Below are 13,288 nucleotides of genomic sequence, written 5' to 3' on the forward strand. Positions count from 1 at the left end.
TAAATTAATGTATTATTTTGAGTTACTATAGTTACCAAAAATTGATTTTCCATCTACAAGTCAAAATCTTCAAAAATATATGCAAATATACCTAGAATTTACATAAAAGATTACGTAAAAGATTTGCAGATTGCATCGAGGCTGTCTACTAAATAAGAATTTGTCTTAGAGTTGTCAAACAACCCGATTGGAAGGGTTCAAGTTCCACCTTTGTTTTCCACTTTCCCCTACAGACCTGAGAGGCCACCAGTGTTACATAACATTTGTTTTTTGAAGCCTGCTATTCAGGCTCCTCCACTCCTCTCACAAAGCTTTTCAGAATCACAATCAGAATCAGCTTTATTGGCCAAGTATGTACACATACAAGGAATTTGACTCCGGGTTTTCATTGCTCTCAATATACTTACACAGAATAGATATACAGCTAAAAACAAGGACAACAAGATGAACAGAGGTAAACCTAAACATTTAACATTTAACTACTATGTACAAATATCCTTTGTAAGCAAAGGACAATAGTGCAATGGTGCAGAGTGCAAAGATGCTGGAATAAATATGGAGTTGTTGGTGTAACAGGTTACATTATATACATGAGGTATTACACATTACATACATGGGGGGGAGGGTAATTATATATATACATGAGGTAGGTGTTACAGGTTTATTGCACAGGTATAGTTTCTGTCACTGTATGACTGATTTAAGTGTTCATCAGAGTGATGGCCTGTGGGAAGAAACTGTTCTTGTGTCTGGTTGTTTTGGCGTACAGAGGGGAGGAGTTGGAACAGGTTGTGTCCAGGGTGTGATGGGTCTGCAGTGATCTTTCCTGCCCGTTTCCTGACTCTGGAGATGTATAAGTCCTGAATGGAGGGCAGGTTGGCACCAATGATTTTTCCTGCCGTCCTGACTGTCCTTTGTAGTCTGTTCCTGTCCTGTTTGGTGGCCGATCCAAACCAGACTGTGATGGATGTGCAGAGAACAGACTGGATTATTGCAGAGTAGAACTGGATCAGCAGCTCCTGAGGCAGGTTGAACTTCCTGAGCTGGCGTAGGAAGTACATCCTCTGCTGGGCCTTTTTGATGAGTGTGTCTATGTTGGATGCCCACTTTAGGTCCTGGGAGATTGTGGATCCCAGAAACCTGAAGTTTTCCACAGCAGACACGGTGCTGTTGAGTATGGTGAGGGGGGGCAGTGTTGGGGGGCTCCTCCGAAAGTCCACTGTCATCTCCACAGTTTTGAGCTTGTTCAGCTCCAGGTTGTTATGACCACACCAGAGGGCCAGCTGTTCAACCTCCCGTCTGTATGCAGACTCGTCACTGTCTCGGATGAGGCCGATGACCTGCAAACTTCAGGAGTTTAACAGATGGGTCTCCTGAGGTGCAGTCATTTGTGTAGAGGGAGAAGAGCAGAGGGGAGAGCACACATCCTTGGGGGGCGCCAGTGCTGATTGTCCGGGTGCTGGATATGATTTTCCCCAGCCTCACCTGCTGCCTCCTGTCTGTCAGGAAGTCTGTGATCCACTGACAGGTGGAGGCTGGCATAGCGAGCTGGGTGAGTTTGGAGCGGAGGATTTCTGGGATGATGGTGTTGAACGCCGAGCTGAAGTCCACAAACAGGATCCTTGCGTATGTCCCTGGGGAGTCGAGGTGTTGCAGGATGTAGTGCAGTCCCATGTTGACCGCATCATCCACTGACCTGTTTGCCCGGTAGGCAAACTGCAGGGGGTCCAGCAGGCAGCCTGTGATGTCTTTCAGGTGGGCCAACACCAGTCTCTTGAAGGATTTCATGACCACAGACGTCAGGGCGACGGGCCTGTAGTCATTTAATCCTGTGATAGAGGGTTTCTTGGGGACCGGGATGATTGTGGAGTGTTTGAAGCAGGAGGGGACTTCACACAGCTCCAGTGATCTGTTGAAGATCCGTGTAAAGATGGGGGCTAGCTGGTCAGCACAGACTTTCAGGCAGGAGGGTGACACGCCGTCTGGGCCTGGTTTTGAACCAAGAACAAGAACACCACCAAGTGGGGTATCACGTGTCTGCATGATCACCACAGCATTCAGACTGTGATTTTGACAGAGGTCTTCTACAAGATTATCATGAATTTACAGACACTGTTTGAGTGTATGGACTTTACAGGTTAAACGTGATGAAGAAAATAAATTTGAATAAGGTTAATAAATGTTATTCTGAATGTTTTATTGCCAATATAGCACATTTGATTTATGATTGTAGTCTATAGTAGCCTGTTGCACTATGAGGCCTTAGCTCTCCTGCCATTCAAACAGTGAGGTTTTTTTTTAGGCCTGCTTGTCACGATGAGGTGTGATGAAGACCCAAATGCAGGACAGCGAGGCAGGTAGTGATCAAACCCCAAGACTGGGTGTTTAATATAACGGGTGCAGGAAACAACAGGTAAACAGAGACGGGAGCACTTAACTGACACGTAACAGGAAATAATGATCCGACAAAGACTGACTGGGGAACAAGACTAATATACACATGGGGAGGTGATTACAAATCAGAAACAGCTGGGGCAAACAGAGAACATGGCACCTAGAACTAGACAGGGACCATAATACACATAGAAATACAAAAACTAGACAATGAAGCAGGGACTGAAAGTCACAAACATGACACTGCTATTGAATCTAATGCAGTGAAGTTGTAAAATTCTTCCATTATTATCAGATTATGATAAAGAATGAGCACAAGGAACTGAATCTCAGGATAATTTATTTACATTCAAGTACAAGTTGGATTTTGGTCTGAACGAGTCTAACATCTATTATACAATGTTAAGTGTATTCTGAATTTAGTTCAGTGATAATTCTTTAAAAAAGGTTGACATAATCTTTTGTTTCAAGGATTTTATTACATATTTAAAAATATTATATACAGGATTATTGGACAGGCTTATTGAGAATAAAATGTTTCCAAGTTATGTTTTGCTTACACTATAGGACATTAAAACAACATGGTGATACAGATTACAGAAGACCTTTTCAAGGTATAACATAGGGTAACTGCTGTGGAAAACAACTTCTGTATTTGAGTAAATTGACAGACAGACATAAAATTTAGAATGTTGATCAAAATTTTCGTAAAGATTTGAGCATTGATGATTTATCATGACAAAGCACAGTGCCACTCAGCCTTGGGCAATAAAAAGAACATTTTTAAAGTTTATGCTGCTTGAGGTACTGCGCCGTTTGTCTTATTTCTTTGTTAAGCATGGGATTTATCATTAGAGGGTAGAGCAGGTCAGAGACAGTGAGTGGTTTATCTTGGTATGGCACAGAGGCAATAAGGTTTGGGACAGTGAGTGGAACCCAACTTGAAGTCCAGACTGGGCTCCTCTCCAGTGGGTGCAGAGAATGAGAACCTCTGAAGGAGGGAGGTGAAGAAGAGGAATAACTCCATCCTGGCCAGTGGTTCCCCAGGACATGCACGCTTACCTGGGAAGACATAATACTCTAGTTCAGTTTGATTCACAACCGGCGGGACCATCATTATAAATGCACGATTCGTGGCAAAGCTTTGTTCAAACCCACAGAATCTTATTTTAAATTCTAGTCAAGATCCAAAGGTTTCCAAAGATACCAAATATGTCTTGCTGAATTACAGACAAATGTGTATTTAAATGGTGAACAAACAGATCTAGACTTTTGACTTTTGGCTGCACCATTTGATGTAATGGTGCAGCCATAGAAAAATCTTGGGTTTTAATATTTCACTCAATATAAGCGTGCTACAGCTTCAATGAAGCGTTGGAATGAGCAGATGCAGAATATGTAACATTGTCATACAGTATGAAAAAAAAAAAGAATTTTGAAGCTACTTAAGGAGAAATTTAGGGGAAACTCAGGGTGCAAGGGGTTTTAAGAGTAAGGATCCACCATAGAACTGAAATGAGTAAATATTATCACTTGGTTAAAACAGCATGTAATTGATTTTTGGTTGTAACTACTGACCGGCTGAAAAAGGAAGGAAGGCCTCTCTCTTTCTAAATTTGCCATCCTGGTCCAGGAAGTGTTGAGGGTTGAAAGAGTGTGGAGTCTCCCACACAGACTCATCATGTAGAACTGAGTGCAGCGTGGGCAGGATCATGGTGCCCTGAGTTTAGAGCATTAATCAAGAAAGCAAATCAAATCAACCTTTTGCTGACATTACTGGTCTACAAGAGCAAGGAGCCCATGGACTGAAGCAGGGGAGCGTGTCTGTATGGCTGTACTGAAAAGGCTGCAGACTGATGGACTCTACCCACGAAGGGAGCATCTATTCAGAGACTGTTGATTCAACACTGGAGGGGTTGAAGAGAGACTTACCCACTAATGGTGCCTAATTTATGTTGTGTTGGGTTGTCATTTGGTGCCTAATGAACTATGGGTGAGAACAAGAACTAACTCTCCAGTGTCCTAGACGACAATCCTTGTCACATTCAGCAATTCCTTCTCACATGTGCGTCATGTACCTTTGGGATAGTGTACTTGCCCAGCGTGGTGTTCTTGGTTGCCATATGGGGCAAATTCAGGGGCACAATGTTTCCCATTCTCTGGATCTCATGGATGACTGCGTCAGTATAGGGCATGTTTTCTCTGTCGGTCACAGAGGGTTGCCTGGATGAACCAACTACAGTATCGATCTCAGCCTGGACCCTCTCTGCACATAGAAAGAACAGGAAACAATGTCTGATTTGGTGTCCCTCATGCATGGCTGCTGAGAAAATTATGTCTATGACAGCCACAGATCCTTGAAGAATGCAAGCAACCCAGAACCTGCCACCCACCATACACTCACTCTCTCTCTCACTCACTCTCTCTCTCCCTCACACACACACACACCTTGTATGTGTGGGTAGTACATCATGTATAGCAGTCCCCAGTGTAGAGTAGTGGTTGTGGTCTCAGTTCCAGCGCCGAACAGGTCCATGGTGCAAAAACACAAATTCTCCAGATCAAACCCAGAATCTGGATCCTCCTTCTACTGACAACACAACAAAGCAACTGCAAGAATCAGTGGCTTGTCAACATTCACAGCCATTTCTTTAGAAAATGCATAGAGGATGCACACACAAACACACACACACACCTCTCCCATTTCTGAGAGGAAGCAGTCAATGTAGTCTCTTGGTGATGAGGGGTCATAGTCTTCTCTGTGTTCTTTGATCCTAATTTTCACAAAGTCAATCAGCTTATCCAACAGAGCAAAAAACCTCTGGTGAGGTCCAGGGAGCCACTTCATCAGCCAGGGCAGCATGTTGTAAATCTATAGAGCAAACACACAGTTACCCAGACAGATAGTGTGCCATCTTAACAGCCTGCACACATTTGCATGCATGCATACACACACATCCGTCAACAGATCTTCAACATTCAATGCTCATTGCTAGTTTCTGTGGTCAGGCTGGATATAGCCTTGTGTATGAAGTGAATGCTCTTGTTATACTTTATTGCAATAAATTGACATAAAAAATCCTCATAAAGCCTGTTCTATATAATGAAGAGGCTCACCTGTGCCCATGTCCCTCCCTCTAAGTACACCAACTCATTGAAGTCCTGAAGGATAGACTGGTACTGCTTGTCACTGTACTCAAAGCGATTCCCAAACACCAAGCAGCAGATTACGTTGGATACAGCATTGTTCACCAGCAGCTGGGCATTGAAGGGCTCACCTGAAAAATGCGAAAGAGACCCAAACATTGTGAAACATAGGGCCAATGGTCAAAACGTAAAACATATGATGGGCCGCAAGGAAGGAAAAGCACTATTTGATATTGATTATGCATGATTATAACAAGTAGATATAACAAATACATACCACGGCTAACTGCCAAAATTAAGTATACATTTGAGTTTTAACACAGTTGTGGTTCCTCAGATAATCAAGCAATTAACATCCCATCATGCTTAGAGTCATGTGTAAAAATGCTGGGCAGACCCAATTATCCAATATTTTGACTACCACAGCTCAAAGAAGAGATTTCAGTGATTGTGAGAGAGAGGTGACTGTTAGAGACTGCTCAACGTGTTTGACAAGGACCAGGCTCAACTGATGTTGGCAAATTAGAGGGAAATACATCATCAACTAGGCGCAAGTATGGAGAAAATTACATACTCCCAAGCCACAATGCCCATGAATTGGTGCGAGATGCAAGGAAACACAGAGCAATTCTGAATCAGTCAACTGCATGTCAATCTAAGTTTGAGCAGGTAGTTTCATCAAGAACAGTTCCTTGAAAACTTCATAGAGAGGGATACTATACTTGGGTTACAGTGCATAAACCCTTTATTACACATAAAAATACACCTTTGCAAGTGAAGTGGTACATAGAACACAAGCATCGGTGTACTGAGCAGTGGAAAAAGTCATATGGTCAGATGGGTCGTCACATGCGAGGTGGCTGTGTTACAGTGTGGGCTGCTTTTTACTGGCATGGTTCTGATCCATTGAACCCACAGCAGGGTAAATGTCAAGAACTATACAGCAAAATCTGAGTAATCACATTCATCCAGTGGTGACAATACTCCCATCCACAGGACACGCACGGTCACAGAACGGTTTGTTGACCATGAAAAGGATGTAAATGTATCTCCCTTGGTCAGCCCTGTTCCCACATCTTAACCAATTAAGCACTTACAGAAGATTCTGGAGCATTTCCTGAGACAGCATTTTCCACCATTTGCGTAATACCTTGTTGATGAGCAAAGGCCTCATTCAGATAGTGGCACTCCTGCTGGATGGATGGTTCGAGGGTCTTCTTGCCCACACCAAAGTTCCTGAGTGCATGGAGAGCAAATCTCTGCTGCTGCTTCCACTGATAGCCATTTGAAAACACTAAACCTGTTGGGAACATAAAACAGCGTAGACTGGAAGCAACTGGAACTGACTGAAAGCAACAGTGTTTAGGTTTTCATCCCTTTTCATTGCACTAAAGAGGTGTTAATATAAAACATATACACAACAATATAAAAAAATATAAAAAGTATAAAAGAAAATATAAAAGTACTCTTTACTATTCTATTTTTTCCAATAACTTTTTTAATTTTATTTAAAATCAACACATTATGTATTTGTGGGTCCTATCTGATACTACTGTCCTGAGTAGACTTAGGTACAATCACTAGCAACGTTTTCAAACAAAATGCAACGCACACTACCTTTATTCCTAAACGCTTCCTGAAACAGTGGGATGACAGGGCGATCTGTGTAATCCTCCCCTCTTTCGACCAAGGCTTCTCTCACAAGCTTGTACCCGTTGATTACCACAATCCTTCCACCAAAGAGTCGTAGGCTGAAAATGTTTCCATATTTCTCTGCAAACTGAGAGAGAAACAGCAGATTGGTATTGTGGTCCAACATTCAGTGGCCTGTTCACATTGTAGAGCTCAATGGGAAGATACAATAGATGAGGAATATGAAAGGAATATGTTAGATACACTGAGCTAGCAACCACAGTATTCTCCATTAGTTCCATGCATTTGTCCCCATATCCACTGCTAGTTTAGTCTTTGGGATTTGTGGTCAGGTCATTGAGGTGACAATTAAAACAGCTTCCTAAGCAGCCAAACTAAACAGCCATGTGGCTCTGGTTGAAGAGAAAAAAACCAGGTAGGCTACAAATTAAGGAAATCCTAAAGATGCAAGTTTTCATTTACCAAATGCTGGTAGCTAAATTGGGTAGTCACACTTTGGATTCCTCGCCTGGTTTAGTTCCTTAACACACGTCAATAAAAACAAGATAACAAAAATCATTAATACAGGGCAGGAATTATACCACGGCCAAACGGCCAGTGCCGTGGATGCCCCGGAGTGTGGTCGTAATGTATGGAGATTTTTTCCTATCTTTAATCAAGAGCGTGGTCTTTCAATTTGAGAGCATGATTTATTGATTTCACGTTCAGATTTTGTAATGCTTTCCCTCAAACCCTGTCCTCGCACTCAAATATCTCCTGCTTGCACTTAGATTTGCTCTGCTTCTGCTCAAACTGTATGCTTGCACTCAGATATAATGTTGCTTGCACACAGATTTCCTGCGCTCCAGCTTCAGCCCTTCTCCTCGCACTCAGGCTGCTTCTGTGCGCTCGTGAAACGTCTGCTCTCGGATTTCTGCTCTGCTCTCGGATTTCTGCTCTGCTCTCAGATTTTTTGTGCAACAACCCTGTCAAAATTCCCCAACCAATAGAATGCCAGGTGTAGTGTTGACCAATGAAATGATCCCTGCCTCGTTGCGGGTGCGTTTGCTTTACTTCTTAGAGCATCCCGTACGGGCAGTTACTGTTTAACCGGGTTCTTCACTTGTACGCTACAAACTACAGTTACATGTATAACAGGCACCAGGAGTTTACCGGTATCCACCGTTGTTTGCATGTAAGCCGAAGCTAACTGAAGCTAAAGTAGAATCTATACAATTATATCATATCGCCGTTTATTTCGATGCGCGAGCTCAGTCCACCTGACAGCCCTCTGTTCTGTCGGCGGCATGGAGGTTTCGGTGCGCCGAGGGCTTACTGCCGACGCTTCGAGTTTCCCGGGGACACGGTTCCGGCCAGTGCTGATAGCTGGCTGCCGATTTGTTCCCGGTGATCCGGCCGAGATTTCGGCAGGTCCCGACGCCGATGTGTCACCGGGTGTCCCCGATAGGTACGGGCCGTTGGCCCGGTGGAGAGGACAGCGGCGGAGAGAGGAGATGGACACGGTCCAGCCATATACTAGGTTTTGACCTAGTCTTGTTTCCTTTGTTTTTTTCCCCGGCCTGTATTTGAGGCCGGCCTTTATTTGTTCGTGTCGACCACGGCCCTGGCCATTATCAGAGACCCGGCTTTTAATTGACTACAGGCCACTATTAGAGGAAATACGGTATGTGCTGTATCACACTGCAGCACTTAATTTTTCTATTAGGATATTTATTTTGTTGAGGAAAAAGGACTGAAAAAAGGATTTTAATAACCATTGGTTTTGGCCTTGGTGCCCTACATTTTGGCCGCGATGCCCCAATAAATTTGTATTTATCAAAGGCCAAAGTGGCCTTGCCCTAAAAATGGCTTAATTCCAGGCCTGTTAATATCTCAAGCAAAATCTGCAGAATCAAATGCCGGGACATTACATCACTGTTCACATCCCATGCGATACACAAGGCAAACCGGATCATAGAAGACACAACTCATCCACTCAACAGCCAATATGAACTACTCCCATCAGGACGCAGGTTTCGGACCCCACTTCACAGAACAAGAAGAACAAATAAAACATTCATAGGACTAATCAACAACGGACTCTGATCACTGTTCCCCATTGTTCCCCATTTCCCCCCATTGCCAATCATGTATGTTTTGTGTCCTGTTATGACATTAATGTGATGTCCTGTCTTGCTTGTGATAATGTTTATTTCCTTTTGTTTGTCGTTTGCCACCGATGATTGTACAGAACAAATTTCCTAACGGACAAATAAAGATGAATTCATTCATTCATTCACAATATCCTCAATACCTGGTAACTGTTTAACATAGATGAGTCTACTGTAGAAATCATTTCTCAAATCCTCCTGTCGGACATCATTCCAACTAAAACTCCTAAAAGAGGTTCTTGATACAATTGGCACATCAATTTTATTGTTTATAAATAGTTTATTTAATTTTAACTATTGGTTCTGCCCCCTCCTACTAAAAAAATATGCCCTTAATTTAACCACTAGTGAAAAAACGAATCTTGATATCCTTTCCAAACTGTCTTTCCTGTCCAAGGTATTGGAGAAAGTAGTTCCCACACAGTTAACATCCTATCTGAACCATAACATATTTCAAAAATTTCAGTCTGATTTTATAGTGCTAGATGGTACAGAGACTGCTTTGCAAGGGTTACTAATGATTTGTTGATGGCATCTAATGTGGGCAACTGTTCTCTCTTCTAGATTTGACACTGTTGACCATGGTATCCTTCTTAGGTGTCCTGAAAAATTGGGTTGCCATTACTGATACTGCTCTGAATCTGTTTAAATCCTATCTCACAGGGAGGAATTTCTCTGTAGTTGATGGGAATGCTTTGTTTGTAGTGGGCATCATCTGTGGTATCCCTCAGGGGTCAGTTCTTGGCCCTCTACTATTCAATATTCATATGCTCCCTCTTGGCAACATCATTTCGGACTTTTGGCCAATATTAAACCTGCGGCTAGCTGCTTCCTCCAACTAAGAAATATCACAAAAATCAGATTCTATCTTTCCTTTGCTGATCTTGACAAATAATTCTCTATACTCTATTCTCTAACTAAGTTGAAGCTCTCTCAATCACCTGCAGCTTGTACAGCAGCTGCAAGGCTTGAAACGAATTCCAGGAAGCATGATCATATCAGCCCCATTTTAGCCTCTTTACACTGGCTACCTGTTAAATATATTATCAAATTTAAGATCTTACTGATGACTTTTAAGGCTAAACTGGGTCTTGCCCCTTCTGATCTTCTGTCTTCCTATGAGCCCGATTCCTGGCAGATAATCTACTATGGATCTTTTGGTTGTCCAAAGGTCCAGGCAAGTGTGTTACTGGCGGCATGATTGTGCGGACGGTCAGGTCAGATTGTAACAACTGCAAATGGAGGCAGGCAGAGTTTCTGGGCTGTGAATAAAAATACAGGTTCAACTGACAGCTGACTCAGGAGTCAGTATTATCTGCAGGTCCAAGTACTACATATAAGAGCCAAATTATATCTAGCCTAGGTCCAAAATCACCAAACTTATCCTTTGAAATATTTTTTTGTTGGAAAATGCTAGCATAAATTCCTATGTTGTTTGACAGCCGTGAAAAGGTTATTAACGCAATTAAGGCAATTAACGACTACAACATCAAACATTCTATGGCAACCATCTTTAAATGTACCAAAAGACATACTGGCTGATAATCAATGTGTGTTCTTGAGTCCTCCATGACATGTTTTACGTAGCTAATATGTGAAGCACAACTCCAAAACAAAAGAATGAAAGGACAAAGGATCAAGTCTCAGCAGCCGGGGACCACCAGGGGTCCTTGAGGGGTTTTAGGGGGTCCCCAGCAAATTGATGAATTGTTAAACTTCAGTATCATTTAATTTACAATAAGTTACTGCAATTACAGAATGTAGAAGAATGACTATTTAGATCATTTAGATCATCATTCACTGTTATCTCTCTACCTACAGTCAATGTTGTGCATTGAACGTGCTCATGTTTTTGATGAACGGTGAACTGAACGTATCCGTTTGCAACTACTGAACGTGAACGTGAGCGTCGTTAACTCCCGCGAGAGTTAACGACGCTCACGCACTGTGTTTTACGGCACCCGAGGATTTACGGCACCCAGCATGGCTAGTGCAACTGGCAATTCAGACGCAGCTACCGGTACTGCTGAAGTACTCTAAATACTCTAAATTGTGTGCTCTGCAGAACTGAAATCTTAGCACATCTTTCAGCTAGCGACTGTAATGAAGCCAGTGGTGGAGCCTGTACCAGCTCGCTTGGAAGCATATGAATCTATTTTATGTTTTTGAACTGCTGCATAATTTGGTTCATGCAGGCTAAATAAAATTTCCATTGCATCTACAGTATACCTTTACTGCACCTTTTTTTTCACTTTCTGCATAATATGACACATTGTTTAAGTGGTAAAGCATATACTCACATTGGTTTTTCTGGCTTTTAAAAGTAATCTCTGTCTGATTCTATAGTAGTATACAGTAATTAATTTAGTTTGGGAAGTGGGCAGTGGCAATGATTGGGGGCTGGGGATGGATGGGTAGGAGGAGGTTCTATTGAAAAAGAATAGCTCAGAGCAGCTCATTTAAAAAAAAAACGGAAGAAATGAACGTGAACTAGTTCATTTTTTGGGACTGTGAACTTAGTTCAAAATTCAAAATTGTGAACTATGAGTTAATTTTAATCTGTGTCAACTGAACTTTGAGCTAGCTCTTGTGAAGTGTGAACTTGCACAACACTGCCTACAGTACAGATAGTCTCGGAATTCTGGACAAAGTCATATCTAACAATAAAAATATTCTCAGATTTGGGTCTGAGAGCCAAAATGTTACAGCCCATCTCAAACTGCAAGGAAGCTTCTTTGTACTTACTTTCGTTATCAACAAGACAACTTGGGAAGAAGTTCTCCACAAGGACCCAAGCACAGAACCTGAATGGATAACATGGTCCTTCCACTGTTTGCCATTTTTAGTTGATATAGAGACAGCGCAAGTCCGAGCATTCAGGCCATAAAGTGTGTCACACTTGCTTGAGAACTTTGCAGACGAGTCTGTTGCACGAGTGCTTAGCAACTTGTCAAAACTCTATGGAAAGCTGGCGTTAGACAAGGTTAACGTAGCACTATCAAAGATTGTGCTTTTCTTGCTAGCCCTTCTCGTCAAAACCAGCATATTAGCAAACCTAGCTGGTAAGCATCATCAACTTTAGCCCCTTAAATGATATAAACTAACATAGCTTAGCCTAGCTTTAGTGGAGAAGAAAAGTTAGCATTCGCTAATTTCAACCAGCTAATGGACATCGGCTGAAACTCATGCATTCAACTTTAACCACTTCCACTAACTGCACAGATGTCAAAACCTTTGACCTACGTTACTTACAAAGACAGCAGCAGCTGATAAAAGAGCTCAGTGGAGGCAGGGTGACAACTTAATTCAGCTGCAATGCCAGTTTTCCACTGCTTTGGCTCTTGCTGTAAAACCTCTCACCTGCAGTGACTTGCTGCAAGTCAGTTCATACAGAAGCTAACGTTAGCCTCACATAAAAATGGCCGCCACTCCGACCATCCAGGAACGTTGATTTGAAAGTGAAAGACCGTTTATATCCATTCAAGTTCTGTGGACCCCTATCGACTTGGCATTCTTGGAGTGATGGATGACATTGATCCATCAGGAAATGTCTATTGTATTGATTCTGTTTCCATGGTCTCACCGTTACACGGTCTCAGTGTTTATCGGATATTTTATAAAGGCTCCGAATGTGACAGAATCCCAACTGAAGACCAGAACTACGTCACATTACCTACCTTGGTGAAATCCAGGTGTATTTCGCTGGGTTTGATGCGATGAAGGTCACCAATCAGAGGAAGAGACCATGGTCCAGGAGGAAAGTTTCTCGGGACTCTGTTCTTCAAAACATCAGCAAACAACAAGAAAACACACACAAATATTAAAACACTCCTCCCGTCCATCCATTCCAGGGCTATTACGTCATGTAGTGTTTCCATTTGATATTTTTAGGAGCAGCAGACTTAAGTGTTTGTTATTCTGTTTTGACTGCCGTAACATGAGTG

At 42.4% G+C, this 13,288-nt stretch overlaps 1 protein-coding gene across 1 annotated transcript; it reads right to left on the reverse strand.

Moving 5' to 3' along the window:
* Nucleotides 1–2,823: 2,823 nt before the first annotated feature.
* Nucleotides 2,824–13,222, reverse strand: LOC144539658 (cytochrome P450 2J2-like). The gene is made up of 9 exons (XM_078285493.1): nt 13,022–13,222; nt 7,159–7,321; nt 6,692–6,841; nt 5,512–5,672; nt 5,090–5,266; nt 4,843–4,981; nt 4,473–4,660; nt 3,973–4,114; nt 2,824–3,456 (listed from the first exon to the last, which is right to left on the reverse strand). The coding sequence occupies exons 1-9, from the start codon at nt 13,220–13,222 to the stop codon at nt 3,281–3,283; spliced, it is 1,497 nt and encodes a 498-aa protein (XP_078141619.1). The 3' UTR covers nt 2,824–3,280.
* Between the last annotated feature and the right edge of the window lie 66 nt (nt 13,223–13,288).

This window comes from Centroberyx gerrardi, chromosome 9 (assembly GCF_048128805.1).
Source record: "Centroberyx gerrardi isolate f3 chromosome 9, fCenGer3.hap1.cur.20231027, whole genome shotgun sequence".
NCBI lineage: Eukaryota > Metazoa > Chordata > Actinopteri > Beryciformes > Berycidae > Centroberyx > Centroberyx gerrardi.

Excerpts from the sequence above, each read along its gene's own strand:
- LOC144539658 (XM_078285493.1), bottom strand. The coding sequence starts at position 13,222 with ATGGAAACACTACATGACGTAATAGCCCTGGAATGGATGGACGGGAGG. Across the intron at positions 5,267-5,511 it reads AGGGAGGGACATGGGCACAG|ATTTACAACATGCTGCCCTG; the intron begins GTGAGCCTCTTC and ends TTTGCTCTATAG. Across the intron at positions 4,115-4,472 it reads GCAAGTACACTATCCCAAAG|GGCACCATGATCCTGCCCAC; the intron begins GTACATGACGCA and ends CTCTAAACTCAG.